The sequence below is a fragment of the Pristis pectinata genome, chromosome 4, assembly GCF_009764475.1.
Source record: "Pristis pectinata isolate sPriPec2 chromosome 4, sPriPec2.1.pri, whole genome shotgun sequence".
In the NCBI taxonomy this organism is placed as follows: domain Eukaryota; kingdom Metazoa; phylum Chordata; class Chondrichthyes; order Rhinopristiformes; family Pristidae; genus Pristis; species Pristis pectinata.
In genome coordinates this window covers 67174721-67191993 of record NC_067408.1, presented here as the reverse complement: position 1 = coordinate 67191993, position 17273 = coordinate 67174721, and the positions used below count along the sequence as shown (strand labels likewise).

Here is a 17273-nt window from a genome sequence, read left to right as displayed (position 1 = left end):
AAAGTTTCTTATCGAGAAATTTTTTTTAAAAACTTGAGATGCTGGAAATCTGAAATAAAAATGCTGTAAATGCTCAGCTGTTAAGGCAACATCTGTGGCTACATGCCTGACCAATGCGTGGAACACTTAAAATGTTTCGCATCCCAGACCCTCCATGGGTGTTTCCAGCACATTCTGTTCCTATTTCCAAGCTTGTTGCTATTTACAGGAGCTGTTGTGTGCGAAGGAGCTGCCCCGATTACAACAGAGACCAGGATAACTTCACGACCAAAACTGCTTTCGGATGACACAAAGTGATAAGAAGCAACACCCACATAAAACAAAATACAAGTGCGTTCTCTAAGCCATGAGAGCTAATGAAAGGTACAGCAAAAATAAAGAACAATCCAATCGATGAGGTGGTTATTAGCAGAGGGCTTGAAGCTGTTTAACGGGCAGCAGTTTCAATCATAAAGCTGGCGAGCGATACACTTGTGCTGCTAAACATCTCTGCAACAGGCACAGATCCCGTTAGAGGTAATACTCAGGGGTTAAGGAGAACCAGGAGCTCTGGGCCATGAGGTTCAGACTATGCTGATCTGTAAACAACCATCACCGGCTCTCTCTCCTCCTCAGTCCAATATCTTGGCTCCTGCTCACATCTGTACCACCAAGAAAAGGTGGGGGGGGGTTCAACTTCCCACCCCCACCCTCTTCATCACTCGGTCCATCTCTACGCTCTCCTCCCTTTCCGAGATGCCGTCCAGTTAATCCCTGACCCCGGTGAGCTGTTCTTGCCTTGGGATTTGCAAATGAAACGAGACAGCAGACATAACAAGAGCAGAACTTAAACGATACGAGGAAGGACAGAGGTCCCCGGTGTAACAATGGGACTCCCACTGACACCTACTGGGGCTTCATTGCCGCTTTCTTCAGCTGCAGCCGATTCACTGCTGACCGGCAGCTGACGTTCATCCGCATGGCTCATTCCCCCTCACACTGCTCCGGACACTGGCGGGAGGCAGTGCCAGAGACTGATCAGAACTCGCTGAATTTTTGAAACATCAAAAGATAACTGCAGATGCTGGAAATCTGAAATAAATATCAGAGAATTGCTTGGAAAAAAATCTCAACAGGTCAGAGAGAGAAAAACAGTTAATGTTTCAGGTCTGGGTTCCGCAGTCAATAAGGGGGCACAAGACTGCAGATGCTGGAATCTGGAGCAAGACACAAAAAGCCGGAGGAACTCAGCTGGTCAGGCAGCATCTATGGAGGTAAATGGACAGTCGACGTTTTGGGTCGAGACCCTTCATCAGGACTGTCCAAGGGTCTCAACCCGAAATGTCAACTATCCATTTCCCTCCATCCATGCTGCCTGACCCACTGAGTGCCCCCAGAGCCTTTGTGTGTTGCTCCCTTGGTCATTATCTCTGTTTCTCTTTCCATTAACTCTGTTTCTCTTTCCACAGACGCTGCCTGACCAGCATTTTCTGTTTTTATTGTGGCTGAATTCACCTCTTCCCGAGGCTGTCCCCGAGGATGGAGGAAGACTTGCTCCGTCCCAGTTTCTGTGGGTTGGGAGGTGGCGGAGGAGTTTGGCAGATGATCCACCGACAACACGTGCTTGTCCGCTGTTGGCACTGGGACACCGTATGTTCCTGTCGCAGAGACTCGGAACTCAGTACCTTCCCGACTGTGCCTTTGCCATTTTGAGTGGTCTCACAGGAGCAAGTTTAGGCCACTCGGCCCCTCAAGCCTGCCCCACCCTTCAATGTGATCATCTCTCCCAGGCCTCCACTTCACTTCTGTGCTGACTGCTCTTCATCCCTCTACTCTCCAACCTTTCAAAGATTTGTCTACCCCCCACACCACCTCAAATACTTCTAACAATCCAGCCAGACCTGTGGGGAAGCATGTCACATCCTTTCCTCAGAAACATCCTTGTATCATTTCTTTTGTCCTCCTGGTGATCTCACAGAGCTCAGGGTACAGCAACAAACAATCTGCTAGAGGAACTCAACGGGTCAAGCATCATCTGTGGGAGGAAAAGAACTGTCGATGTTTTGGGTTGAAACCCTGCATCAGAACTGAGAATGGAGAGGTGAGATGGCCTGTATAAAGAGGAGAAGGGGAGTACTGGCAGGCAACATCTATGCCTGCCTTCATGAGACATTGTTCCTAAGGTATGAAAAGTCACCCCCCACCCAACATACACACAGATTTTTCAGGGACTCATCTTGGACATTTATTGTCTGGTGGGTGGGGGAAAGGGGCAGTGTGGAGTGCTGGGGGCACGTTGGAGGGAACTTTTGTTTCACAGAAGTTCGGTGGATGTCTTGACCTCTCCTGATTCCTTCCTGAAGGAGCTGTATTGGAGCAGTCAACAATGAACTCCGAATGCGCACTAATGATCGAGGCTGTTTCCCCTTCAACCTGGAGGAAGCTGTCAAAGGGGCGGTGTGGTGAGGAAGATCGAGAAAAGGGCTGCTGCAAATGAAGCAGCCTTGCTTGACCCCAAACTGGGATCAAGTCTGTAGTGGACCTGTTAGTTAAGATCACATCATCGTGTAGCAGATGAATACTGGCAAAAAAAACTGAAGTCAGCCACATGTGAGAAGGATTCTCCATTATCCCTCTTAGCTGATGGATTTGAAGGGTTTAGAAAGGCCCTGTACAGGTACTGCTCGCTATGTTTTCCTGGATTTATCACAGGGCAAAAATCACATCCATTGTGTGGCCATGAGGGGTTGCACTTTTATCTGATGAAGCAGGTTATTGGTGTTCTGTGGGAGGGACAGAGTTGAGTCCTGATGCTTTATGTCAGAGACGGAAAGGACATACACCTCTGAGCAAGGGAGGAAGTGGAGAAACCTAACTCCAACATTGAAATAGAGACACAAGAGACTGCAGATGCTGGAATCTAGAACAACAAACAGTCTGCTGGAGGAACTATCAGTAGGTCGAGCAGCATCTGTGGGGGGTGGGGGGGGAGAAATTGTCGACGTTTCGGGTTGAACCCCTGCATCATGGTACAGGGTTTCAACCCAAAATGTCAACAACTCCTTTCCCCCCACAGATGCTGCTCGACCTACGAGTTCCTCCAGCAGATTGTTTGTTGCTCCAATGCTGAAATGCTTGGATTATGGTCCTGCCACGATCAGCTCCTGGTTTGCCAGAGAAAAAAAGTACAAAGCCTCATGGCTAAACTGCCCATCCAATTATTGGCATATGGTAGACTGGATCATTATCCAAGGAACCAGTAATTGGAATTGGTTTATTATTGTCACATGTACCAAGATACAGTGAAAAACTTTGTTTTGCATGCCATCCATACAGATCATTTCAAAACACAAGTACACTGAGGTAGTACAAAGGGAAAAGCAATAACAGAATGCAGAATATAGTGTCAGTTACAGAGAAAGTGCAGTGCAGGAGGACGATATGGTGCAAGGGCCACAACAAGGTAGATTGCAAGATCAAGATTTCGTCTGTATTGTACAGGAAGTCCATTCAAGAATTACTCAAGGGCATGGTCTTATGGGGGGTTTCTGCAGCACAGCAAGTGCCACAGTGTGGTGGGTTCCACAGCTCAGTGGGTACAATGACACAGCTGGTACCTCAGAACCACAGGTACTTTGACAAGGTAATTACCACAGCTGCACCAACTAGGTTTCAAGGTTGACCTAGTTTTTTGTAAGCAGCTTAAATCCATGCTTTGCTTTCTAGCCGAGCCATCAGTGAAGACTAAGCTGTTGTTCTTAATTTTCCATTCTGGAAAAGGTTGAAACAAATGCAAAATTACCCACATTTATATTTTCTCCTGTCTACTTGTACCCGGTCTTCCTGACCAGCAGATGGCAGTGTGGTGCCTGTGACACATGAACAAACATGGACTGGGAAATGGCCATTCTGTAGACCCGCTCCCATACACTCACTCAAATAATCATGATTAAAGAGATGTGAAAACAAGGCCACTAACTATCCCAATGGCTGGCACCTTCCAATCCTGTAACATCAATTACCTCAAAGGGCAGGGGAAGTGGGTCCACAGGGACTCGACCTCCAGCAAACCAAAATAAAATCAACATTCCTTCATCCTCGTGCGGTTGCTCATAAATGGCTCTCAAGGGTCCTTGACTGCAGGCTTCAGGAAGGCCCATCACCACCTCAAGGTCAACTAGGGATGGGCGTCAACCTAACCAGCAACACCCACGTCCCAAGAACGATCTCAAACATCGGTCAAGCCTACCCAATCAGAACTTCAAAACAGGGGGCGATCAGTGTTTGTAAGTCTGGACTTAGCCATCGAAGTTTCAATTCCGATCTACCTCAATACTAATCTGGTAGTGGAAGCATACCGGAGGTGGTGGAAATTACAGAGTATGATCCATCGAATGTGGAAGCAGGTGGGGGGGGGGGGGGAGTGTAAGGTGAGGACAAGAAGTATCATATCCTCGCTCTCCCAGGGAGGATAGGAATTGAGAGCAGAAGTACAGGAAATGGAAGGGACACAGCTGAGAGCCAATAACTATGCTGGAGAAGAAGCCATGGTAAGGAGAAAAGGAGGTCATCTCAGAGGCACTGATGTGGAAAGGCTCATCATCAGAATAGATACAATGGATACATAGAAACTGGGAGAACAGAGGCGGGAGGGAGGTGTAGTCGAGGTAGCTGTGGAAGTCTGCAAGCTTGTAGTAGATAATGGGTATCGTACTAAAACCCTATGTCTGGCTAAAACCCTCAGTTCAACAGTGTGACTACATGTGGTCTCCCATTTATTGGAAAAGTTGTTAATTTCCAAAGAGAAATAAAACAGATATCTCTCCCAAGATAACTTCTCCAATTTTACCCTGGCTTTGAAACTGACAGAGAGATCTTCCAACGCTTTACTCTGATACTCTTACATAGTAACTATTTGTGCAACACAGAAGTTGTTCCTATAAATTGTACAGTACAAAGGGTCACTCAAGTCCAGTAACATAATTTTGTTTGGTAGGGCTGAAAGATTTTACCCTGAAGAACAAAGTATGTTCATATCAGCAACTTGGCAGACACACAAATGAATGAGAACAAGAATTTTATGCCTAGTAATTTCATCCCAGTTGGTAGCACTACACGTGCTATATAGCAGTGTCAGCACATTGTACTGTGACTCTGAAGTTCATTCCATTAACATCAGTGTCATAGAATCATACAGCTTGAAAACGGGCCCTTCGGCCCAACTGGTCCATGCTGACCAAGATTCCCACCTAAGCCAGTCCCATTTGCCCGCAATTGGCTCATAGCCCCCTAAACCTTTCCTATCCATGTACCTGTCCAAGTACCTTTTAAATGTTGTTCATGTATCTGCCAGTGGATCGAATTTAAGAGGCAGAGCACAACACACTGATGCTATTTCATAACATCCAAAAGCAAAATACTGCAGGTGTTGGAAATCTGAAATAAAGTCCAGAGAATGCTGAATATACTCAGCAAATCAGGCAGCATCTGAGAGAGAAACAGAGTTAACACTTCAAATGGAAGGTCGTCAACTAGAAACGAAACAATAATTCTGTTTTTCTCCCCACAGATGCAGCCTGACCTGCTGAGTATTTCCAGAATTTTGTGTTTATATTTTAGCTTAAAGTCCTACTCTATCAATCCCTCTTGGAAGCTTAACTGTCTCAATGAGATCACCTCTCCTTCTAAACTCTTAAGAATATAGGCCAAGCATGTTCTCCCTTCATTGTATAATATCTCATCTAGCAAATACACTCCCCTGGGCAAGCATATCCTTTGGGTACAGAGACTAAATCTGCACACAGTACAAATAATTAACTCAGCTCAAATCTAAGCACAATCTCTGCAAGATCTTCTTGCTTTCACCTTGCAATCTCTTAAAGGCCGACATACCATTTGCTTGTCTACCTGCATGTTTACATTCTGTCTCTCATGATCCAGCATACCCAGATCCTTTGATATATCAACAAGTAATAGTTTCTCACCATTTAAAGAAACATGCCTTTTTTCCACTCTTTATGACAAAGCATATAAATTTTTCCTCCCATTATTACTTCATCAGCCACCTCTCACCTTCTAACAAGACCTGCCTTTCCCAGCTACGTGACTATTGGTTAATCTGGATACAAGAACGGCACAGTGGTGCAGCAAGTAGAGCCGTTTGGTTCGGGTTCAATCCTGACCTCGGGTGCTATTGTGTGTGGAGTTTGTACGTTCTTCCTGTGACTCTGTGGGTTTCCCCAGGGTGATCCAGTTCCCTCCCACATCCCAATGACGTGCAGGTTGGTAGGTTAATTGGCCCCAGTGTGTAGAGAAGTGGTAGAATCTGGCAGGAGTCAATGGGAATGTGGGGAGGATAGGATACAGGGAAAATTAGTGGTTGAATGGTAAAGCTCTGTGAGCTGGCACAGACGATGGACTGAAATGGCTTCCTTCCATGCCACATGGGAAAGATATGGAATCGATGCAGTATCCTTTCATTCAAGTAATAAATATAAATTGTACGTAGTTCAGTGACCAGCACTGACAGCTCACCAACAATAGTTCATAAACTTGAAAACAACATGCTCATTCCTATAGATCAATACTCTGTTCTCCCCTACTTTCACCTCTTAATTTTTGTGTCATTCCTTATCAATCCAGATACACTGTACCTTCTGCAGTAGAGAGGGAGATGTAAGTAGGAGGGGAATTTAAAGACTTGAGGTATGCCGGAAGCAGGAAGGGTGAATGGGACTTGATGCAAGTCAGGATTGGGGCAACAATGATGCAGAGAAGCCCCACCTCAAAGTCAAAGTCAAGTTTATTGTCATATGCACAAGAACATGTATACACAGGTGCAATGAAAAACTTATCCTCTCTTCCGACACCATATAAAACTGAAATTACGGAAAAAATTTTAGGTCTTAATCCTTAACAGAAGGGCTTGATAGCAATAATCGATGATTTAATTATGAAAATACGTCCAGAATCACTGGACAAAATTAAGAATGAATGGGAAAGAGAACTCCAGACATCTTTACCCACAGAGACATGGAAGAAAATTCTTCATTTAGTTAATACACCTTCAATGTGTGCCAGACACCTTTTGATACAGTTTAAGGTAGTTCACAGGACCCATACGTCAAAAGATAAGCTAGCCCGTTTTTAATCACCATATAAATCCTATATGTGACAGATGTAAATCGAATGTGGCTTCTCTGACACGTATGTTTTGGTCCTGTCCTCTTTTGGAAAAATATTGGAAAGACATTTCTAACATTATCTCAACTGTATTGAATACTGATTTACAACCTCACCCTATCACTGCAATTTTTAGATTACCAAAGATAGAGTCTGGCCATTTATCTGCTTCCGCTTACCGTATGATTGTCACATTAATGGCCAAATGATCCATTTTGCTTAAATGGAAGGATCCAATACCCCTACTACTTTTCAATGGTTCTCTCAAACTATATCATGTTTAAACTTGGAAAAAATTAGGAGTGGTACTGTTGCTCCTTCGCTTAAATTTGAAGATATTTGAAGTCCATTTATTCCATACTTTCAAATGATATAGATCCCTTTTCAATAACTTTTCAATTTAGAGGAACAGAGTTGACGACATAATATTGCTCTGTTTCTATTGAGAAATTTCAGTCCAGTTTTTTTGTCTTTTTTTTTGAAATTTTCTTTTTAGTTGGTTTGTTATATTATTTACAATTTTTAATTGATTTGGGGATCTTTTTTCTTTTCTTTTATATACACAATAAATCTTTTTCTTTCTTTTATATTATATTCATCTACTAAGAGATCATGAGATCTAAAGATTTTTTTTTATATTTTACTATTCTTTATGATTACCTATGCCATGATTGTTCTCTTGATCTCTTTGTAGTACATATACAATCATCGATGTTATATATTAATCTGTATTAATTTGGAAACTAATAAAAAGATTGAAAAAGAAAGAAAAGAAAAACTTACTTGCAGCAGCGTCACAGGCACATAGCATCAGATAAGCAGCATTCACAAGAAAAACATCACTTAACATATATTACACACAATTTTTACAAGAAAGAACAGAACAAAAAAACAAAGTCCATTGTAGTGCAAAGTGATCATAGCATTGCTACCATAGCATTGTTTTTACCCTGTACTATCTCAATGCACTGTATAATGAATTGATCTGTACGAACGGTATGCAAGACAAGTTTTTCCACTGTACTTCGGTACAAGTGACAATAATAAACCAATACCAATATCCTGAGGTAGTGATTAGGGTTGTGCAGGTTGGTTCAAGAATGGAATGGTTGAAGGAAGTAGCTGCTCTTGAACCTGGTGGTGTGGGACTTCAGGGGGCTTCTGTACCTACTGCCCGATGGTGGCTGCGAGAAGATGGCATGGCCCGGATGGTAGGGATCTTTGATGACAGATGTTGCCTCCTTGAGGCAGCACTCCTGTAAATACTACTAATAGTGGGGAGGAATATGCCCGTGATGTACTGGGCAGAGTCCACTACTCTCTGCAGCTTCTTACATTGCTGCGCATTCCAACTGCTGTACCAGACCATGATGCAACCTCCACTATCTGCTGATGACCTATCAACGGGCACTGCCGTCACAGGGCAGAAAGAACTAACCCAGAAGCCGTGTTCAGGGTTGGTGTCTTGGGACCAGTCTCGGACTCCCTTCCAGTTTCGTCTCCTAAAATGCTGACTTGCCTGCCTGCCTTGCTGGAGATCGGAGTACAGCCACTTCTTAAAACGCCTGGCTAATTACATCCTTGACTTGACATTGCTTTGTTCTGTGCAAAAGGAATAGCAGCAAAGGAATGCCAAGTATTCATCTACAAACGCTGAACTCAGCTACCTCAGTCCTTCCTCTTCCTGAAGGGCAAAGGACACATGCCAGGGAAAAGAATGTGAATTTATATAGCCCCCCACTTCACGACTTCAGGAAGTCCGGAGACAAATGACAGCCAATGAACACCTTTTCACAGTGCAGTCTCTGTGCTCATTTAGAAAGCACAGCAGACAGCCATCTGATGGTGACAGGATAATCTGGTGCACTGAGGGATAACTGCACTGCAGAGCATGAGGGGGGAAAATCACTGCTCAGGGCCATGGACAGGCTGAGAGGCAGGCAGCTCAGGGACAGGATCTGGATGAGAGGCAGGCGGCTCAGATAGGGCAGGGCGGGGGGCAGACAGCACAGAGACAGGGCAGGGGGCAGACGGCATGGAGACGGGGCAGGGGTACAGGGTACAAAGACAGGGCGGGGGCAGACAGTACAGAGGAAGGGTGGGGGGGGCAGACGGCACGGACACAGGGTAGGGGGTGGGGTACAGAGACAGGCAGGGAGGCAGATGGCACAGAGACGGGGTGGGAGGCAGACGGCACAGAGACAGGGCAGGGGGTGGGGCAGACGGCTCAGAGACAGGGTGGGGGTACAGACGGCTCAGGGACACAGTAGGAGGGAGAGCTAGCAGCTCAGAGACAGGAACAGGATTGGACGCTGCAGTCTCCAGGGGAGGTCATTATAATGGCCCTTCACATCTGGACATCTGACACATTTGCCCAGGACACCACAGAACACAACTTCCCTGCACAACGTGTCGTGACTGAGAGCTGGTTCTTACAGAGATGTGCGGCTTTGCATGTAACACTGAGAAGCTTAAAACAAAATGCAAATAAATGCAAACTGTGACATACAATCCCCTCAATTTAAAAACGGGATGTTTCTCATGTTTCCTTATGAACTGAAGACCATTCAGCCCATTGAGTTGATGCTGGCTCTCAGAGGAACCCATCAGTCCCCTTCCCCCATTTGTCCCTGTTCAACACATTCTCTCTTTTTAACTCCAGTCTGATTCACCTCCCTCTCACCCAGGGTAATTTACAACAGCCAATTAACCTATCAGCACATCTTTGGGATATGGGAGGAAACCGGAGCACCCAGAATAAACCCACACAGTCACAGGGAAAACAGGCAAACTCCACACACACACACACACACACACACAGCGCCGGAGGTCAGGATCAAACCCGGGTTACTGGTGCTGTGAGGCAGCAGCAGCACCACCTGCTGCCCTACTGTGCTTGATCGGCCCTTGATTCAGGAAAGTACTTTCTTGAACAAACACCACACGCTGATAAAATGTTGGCTTTAATAGATTAGTAAAAATGTTCTTGGATGAGTTGGCCCAGTTGTTGTTCAATCACTCAAGTCTCTGACCTTTCGTCCTACTCCAAGTCATTCAACTGGCACAACTCCTCCACCCTCCCAAATCAGTTGGGGCTTTGGTACTTCTGGGGGGCTGCTCAGTTCTCCCAAAGACTCTCCCTTCCCCCCTCCCCTCAAGGCTCCTCCCATGTGTTCCAAGTGCCAGCGTTCCTTCTGAACTGACAGCAGTGGGAGGCCAGGAACCACAAGGTCACCACCGCCTCAGTGCAGCGCTCCCACTGTGAAGTTCAGGCACCTGACCTTGAATGAAAACCGTGAGCTTTGCCCGCACTCAAACACTTGCTCTCCCAGCACAGCCATCTCCCCTGCTGCTTCACTTTACACAATGTACCACATGCCACGGGGATATTGCCGTAGCATTATGCCTGTTTTAATCAGTGAGAACCTATTTTCAAAAGAATATTGCCTTTGTGAATTTATTTCCCAACACCTTCACATGGCTCAAACTCCCTGTTTCCCATGGATGTTCCTCACCCTTTCCAGTGGTTGTTCTTGACAGTGAAGGTCAGTGTAATTTGGCTGGGGGACAGCACCGTACTGTCCAATAGCATCTCCATCCAGTTTAGTGACAGGAGCCCCTCGAGACAATCTCACCTTGGTCCCACAGTCCCTCAATTCCTCTCTTTCATAGAAATCAATTTCCATACTGAAATGTTCAACTCAACCCAGTCTCAACAGCTCCCAGAGGTGGGGGAGTAACAGATCTATTTACAACAAATTGCTTCCCGACTTCACCTAGAGCAAGGTTGGCTTAATTTTCAGCATCTGCCTCCTGTACCCCTGGGGGTGCTGTCTTTCAGGTGAGGTATTGTAATCATAACCCCGCCAGCTCTTTGACATAAAAGATCCTACTGCACTCTCTTGGACAACATTTGACCCTCCCGATAAACGGTCTCAACCTGAAACATCGACTGTCCATTCCCCTCCATAGATGCTGCCTAACCCGCTGAGTTACATAGAACAGAGAACACTACAGCACAGTACAGGCCCTTCAGCCCATGATGTCGTGCCGACATTTTATCCTACTCTAAGATCTATCTAACCCTTCCCTCCCACATAGCCCCCTATTTTTCTATCATTCATGTGTCTATCTATGAGTCTCTTAAATGTCCCTAATGTATCTGCCCCCACAACCTCTGCTGGCAGTGTGTTCCATGCACCCACCACTCTCTGTGTAAAAAAACTTACCCCTGACATCCCTCTTATATCTTCCTCCAATCACCTTAAAATTACGCCCCCTCGTGTTAGCCATTGTCGCACTGGGAAACAGTGTCTGACTATCCACTCGATCTATGCCTCTTATCATCTTGTACACCTCCATCAAGTCCCCTCTCATCCTCCTTCTCTCCAAAGAGGAAAGCCCTAGCTCGCTCAACCTATCCTCATAAGACATGCTCTCCAATCCAGGCAACATCCTGGTAACTCTCCTCTACACCATCTCTAAAGCTTCCACATCCTTTCTATAATGAGGCGACCAGAACTGAACACAATACTCCAAGTGTGGTCTGACCAGAGTTCTATAGAGCTGCAACATCACCTCGTGGCTCTTGAACTCAATATCCCGACTAATGAAGGCCAACATTACATACGCCTTCTTAACAACCCTATCGACCTGCATGGCAACCTTGAGGGATCTATGGACGTGGATCCCAAGATCCCTCTGTTCCTCCACACTGCTAAGAGTCCTGCCATTAACCTTGTATTCTGCCTTCGAATTCAATCTTATCCAACGATCTCTTCCTTCAAGTTCCTCCAACGCCTTTTGTGTTAAAACCCTCCAGTGACAACCAAAGTAGGTTATCCGATCATTATTGAATTGCTACTGGTAGGGGTTTCCTGTTTGCAAATTAGATACTTCCTACATTCCAACAGTGATCACATTACAATAGTCCATTGTTGGCTGTCAAATACTTGGGGCTTGTGAGGTTGTGAAAGGTACAAGTCTCTCTTTTTCCCTCTGCTCTCCATAAGATGTTCAGCCCTCACTAGAATACAGCTCATTGAGTTATACGCTCAGAGATCATTAGTTGATCCTCAACTAGTGTTTTGAAACACATTTGTCCACAAACGATTGTGGACGTTTCAGGCATCGTCAAATGCAATGAATTATTGGCAAATGTCCTTTCTCCACAGAAAAGATTAGAGATCAGTTCGAAAGATTACACACAAATCCAGTGCAAACTACTGTACCGGAGGCTATCATAACACTGGGTACTTAAATAGCCTGGAAAGTAACAGATTCAAAATGACTGTGTCAAAATGTTGTTATTCATCAAATGTACCCCTAAGGAACAATGGGTGGAAGAATATTTTTTGGTAATAGTATACTTTTGGGACGAAGGTACTGGTGGTAAGGTTGATGTTTATTGGCCATGCCTGGTTATCCTTCAGTGGTGGTAGGCTGTCTTCTCGAATATGTGAAGTCCATTGAAGATGCTCTCACAGTACTACTAGAAATCACATTCTAATCCAGTCACAATCTTGGAACAAGGGATGGGAGTGAACCTAATGTTCCCACTTTCTACAGATCTGCAATGCTGTTTCCAAATAGCTTCACTGCATAGTTCACAATGTGAAACCCAAGTTGAGAACTGTTCCTTCAGGTAATACAATATTGAGCACTTCACTTAGGATCTATTCCACGTTAATAATAGCGACTCAGCACATTGTCCATGAATGATTTACGAGAAGGCCCAAAACAAAGCAGGGCCTTTCAAAAAGTAATCAACAGAAAGAAAGGAAGACTCGAAACCAACACCTCAACCCTTCAGTGAGCCTGTGCACTAAATATGCACAGACTGGGTTCATTATCAAGCCACAACTAAGGCATGTACTTGCATTAATGTAGCACCTGCCTCAACCTCAGACATCTCTAGGCAATGTACAGCCAATGCGGGTCTTTAAGGGTAGTCACTGGTGTGATGTTGGAACAATAGTAATGATCAGTCCACAAACAACATGGCAATAGCTGGGTCATTCATTCAATGATGTTGAGTAAGAAATAAGTTGTGCCCTTGAATCAAAGGGAACACCCTGCTCTCCTTCAAAATAGTGTCACGGGATGGTTTATTACTAACACTGCATCTAAAAGGTGGCACCTCTATCAATACAGTAGTCCCTCAGAAATGTCCAGGAACTGTCAGTCTAAACTATGCCCTCAAGTCTCTGGAGTCAGACTTGAACCAATGATCTCTTCTCTCTCAGGAGGAGCTTAAATATCCCATGAGGCTATTTTGAAGCAGCACTGGATGTCATTGTCAATACCCCAGCCAATGTTAACCTCTCAGTCCCCTTTACTAAAAGAGATTACCTGGATTCCAACACATTTCTGTTCGTGGGAGCTTAGTGGGCACCAGTGGGTTACTGTGTTTCCCACATTATAATGCTCTCCATATTTCAAAAGTACTGCATTAGCTGTAAGATGCTTGGAACGTCCAGAAACAGACATGAAAAATACATTATAAACATAAGGCCTTTTGCCTCAGCAACATGTTGCGTAAAAAAATCGTTCCCTTCCTCTCCCCTCTAGTTCTTTAGCCAACAATCTTAAATTTTTGCTTGGTCGCTGACCCAAAAAATAAGTAGTTGAGAAGAAGTTTCTCCTTATTCAAAACATTTATGATAATTACAGCTCTAAAAAAATCCCCCTCTCCTTCCTTGTTCTAAGGAAGGCTACTCCTATCCTCCACAAACATTCCACACCATTTTGTGGAATGGATTTCCAAGTTTCATTTTCCACAATATCCATTTCTCACCAGAAAGGAATTATGTTTGTTTTAGAACTACTACAGTTGTGACAGAGCTTAAACCATCAGTCCCAAATTCAGTAACTAAAGTTGAAAACTTGAAGATTCCCCGGAGTTTTAGAACCATAAAATTGCCATTCCACCTGGTGACTGGTTCCAGGAGTTTCCACTTTTAACTTATCTTCCACCTCTGCACCAAGGACTGTTTAAAGTGAGCAGTGCCAGTGTGCATGTCATCCCCCTGGGCTTTGTTTCATGCCTCACCTCCTCACCACCATCTTCAGCGACCTGTGCGATCCTTTCACAAGGCAGATTGCCTCTTGCCTGAAGCCAGTCAGGACCACGTCGTTGATGCTAACCAACTCATCTCCGATCTGAAGCTTTCCCACTGCTGCCGCTTTGCTTCCTTCCTCAATCTGTGATGAAATTAAAGAGGGAGAATGAGCAAGCAAAGAATTTCACCTCTCCTCAAACCAGTTTACTTGTCCCGAACTGGAAATCTATTTCCTGAAAGGGGATTGGTAAACAATTTATAAGCAATTTTCAAAATGGAATTGGATAAAAACCATAAGGCAGCACAACAGGTGCCCTTACTGAGGTGCCGTTACTGAATGAGCAGGCTGCCTCACTGGGAACGTCTCTTGCTGTGGTGTCTGTCTGTCTATCTCTCTCTCACTACAGTTCACTTATGGTTTAATGCAGTAAATTTAAAGTCTAGCCATTATGTCGGAAACATGGCAAATAATTTAAGCACAGCAAGCTCCCACAAACAGCCATGAGAAACGGAACCGCATAATCTGTTTTTGCCAATGGTGGCTGTGAGATATCATTCAGGAAACCAGGACAACTCCCCAGCTCTTCTTTGAAATAATTCAATGGGAGAGCAGATAGTACAGCAATGAAAAATGCCATACGATGGAAGGTGTAATGGTGACACAGCACAGCATTCCTCATTACTGCACGGAAACATCAGGGAAGATCACAAGGTCCTATTGTGAAGAGAAAGCCATTATTTGCCTCTAAACCAACGTTATTAAAACAGATGGTTTGCTCATTGTTGTATTACTACTGTAGAGATTTGCAGCGCGCAGAAGGTTACTGCACTTACCACATGACTGACAGCTCTTCAAAGTATGTTTCATTGGCTGTAAAGTGCTTAGTGACTCCCTCATGTCATGAAAGGGGATTATTCAAACACACACTCTATCATTTCACTCCGTTAATATGGTGATAAACATCAGGAGAAAGCAGGACGTATGAAAGGATGTTTATACCCGGATTTACTTTATTTTCCCAAGTCCAACATCATGAAGCAAATGGAGAGATGGAAGTACTTTTGGCTCAGGTGGGATCTGCACCTTCCCGATCATAAAGTCATTGAGAGATACAGCACCAAGACAGGTCATTCGGCCCGTCAAGTCTATGCCGACAATCAACCACCCTATTTTCACTAATCCTATATTAATCCCATTTTTCTTGTTCTGCCCACATTCCCATAAAATCCTACCACTCACCTACACTAGGGTCAATTTACAGTGGCTTAGTAACCCACCGACCAGCACATCTTTGGGTTGTGGGAGGAAACTGAAGCACCTGGAGGAAACCCACTCAGTCACAGGGAGAACATACAAACTCCACACAGACAGCACTGAAGATGACAGGGTGACTTCAGGATGACTGAAGATGGCACACAGGGTGCCTGGAACTGTGAGATAGCAGCTCTACAAGCTGTATTACTGTGCTGCTCTCAATATAAGTTTAGTGTACTCAGTTCTTCCTCAAACAGCAAACCACCACCCCTGGAACCAGTCTATGAATCTTTGCTGTACACCTTCTCTGGCAAGTACATTCTTTTTTCAGAGAATAAGACTGCCCCCTTATCCAAGTTCCAGCCACTCCAACCAGTTGGAGCGTCTCACATCCACCCTCTCCGAATTAATTGTTTTAAAAAGGCCATCCTCTCATCCTTTCAACTACTTCAGCTCTTCAGTTTCTCTGGAAGCACAAGGTCCGAGACAGACACAGGAAGTGCTGGATTTCTACAGCACCTTTCGCAACCTTAGAAAAATATCTCGAAGTACCTTAGGGCCCATGAATCGTTTAAACATTGTGGAAAAACACAGCAACCAACTTGTTAATAATGTTCATAGAATCAAAGGAATTTTACAACAGAGGAAGGCCATTTGGCCCATCTTGTCTGTGCTAGTCATAGACGACAGATGGAGCCTAATCTCAGCATTAGGCCAGTAGCTGTGCAGGTCATGGCTCTTCAAGGAGAAATCCAGGCACCCTTCAAATGTGGTGAGGGTTTCTGCCAATACCAGCCTTCAGGCCGACAGTTCCAGACTTCCACCACCATCAGTACGAAAGATTTCCTTATCTGCCCTGTAATCCTCTACCAATTATTTTAACCTCACCACTTTTATTTTTGACCCTTTATCAGAACTGAAAGAGAAAAACAAATTAGTCTAGTTCACGTTGACCTTGACCACCTTGCTTCTCTTTGCTACCTCAACTAACTTGTTTCTCGGATCTGATGAAGGGTCCCGGACCTGAAACATTAACTCCTTCTCTCTCCATAGATGCTGCCTGACCCACAGAGTGTTTCCAGGACTTTCTGTTTTTTATTCCAGGCCTCCTTCAATGTTGTGAGAAATACGAGCAAAATATATCATGCGAGGTTGAGGCTATGTGCCGATCTGAGGACAGCAGTGGAAAGATGGCTTTGAGGAGGTGGGGTGATTGGAAGAATCCGCATTCCTAATGGACATGGGCAAAGAACCAGAGTGGCCCCTCACATCCATGAATTGGACGCCTACTAACAGGCTCAGAGAAGAAGAAAACAGGAAAGATTTGGTTAAATTGGAATCTGGGGAATTTGATTCAACATTGTATGTTCAAATTGAATTAGCTAAGATATGAGGAAGAAAAAAACTTCAGCTACCCTCACGTTTCACAAAAGCTGAAAGGAGGAAATGAAGTTTTAAACAGAAGTGCTATTGACTGCTAATGGTTTTGTTTCACAGCCTGTTCATTGTGACTAATTATAACCAGTCTCCTCAAAAGGCTACTTCCATTACTAACAAACTTTTCCTGTGGGATAGCAACTAATTCCCTGTACAAAGTGGGGTCCAACCCGAATCGTGGAGGCCTACCTTATAATCAAACCTCTTTGAGGCTCAAGAGAATCACTGCGTCAGCTGGAAGGATGGTTTGGGGTCCCTGGATGGTGGGAAGGGAACAGGTTGAAAGGGCAAGTGTTGCACCTCCTGCGGTTGTGCGGGAAAGCTTTCTCAGAAGGGGAGTGGTTGGTGGAGAAGGAAGA

At 44.7% G+C, this 17273-nt stretch overlaps 1 protein-coding gene across 5 annotated transcripts in view; it reads right to left on the bottom strand.

Annotated features, from left to right (window-relative positions):
- LOC127569144 (protein Shroom2-like) overlaps positions 1-17273 on the bottom strand; it is a 180621-nt gene that overhangs the window by 85654 nt on the left and 77694 nt on the right. For 4 of the 5 annotated variants that reach the window (XM_052013527.1, XM_052013522.1, XM_052013523.1 and 1 more), the window contains exon 2: positions 14213-14364. The exons of the other annotated variant lie outside the window; for it this stretch is intronic. In XM_052013527.1, coding sequence (XP_051869487.1) covers positions 14213-14364 — 152 coding nt within the window. The remainder of the gene's footprint in view (positions 1-14212; positions 14365-17273) is intronic. 5 annotated transcript variants of the gene reach the window in all.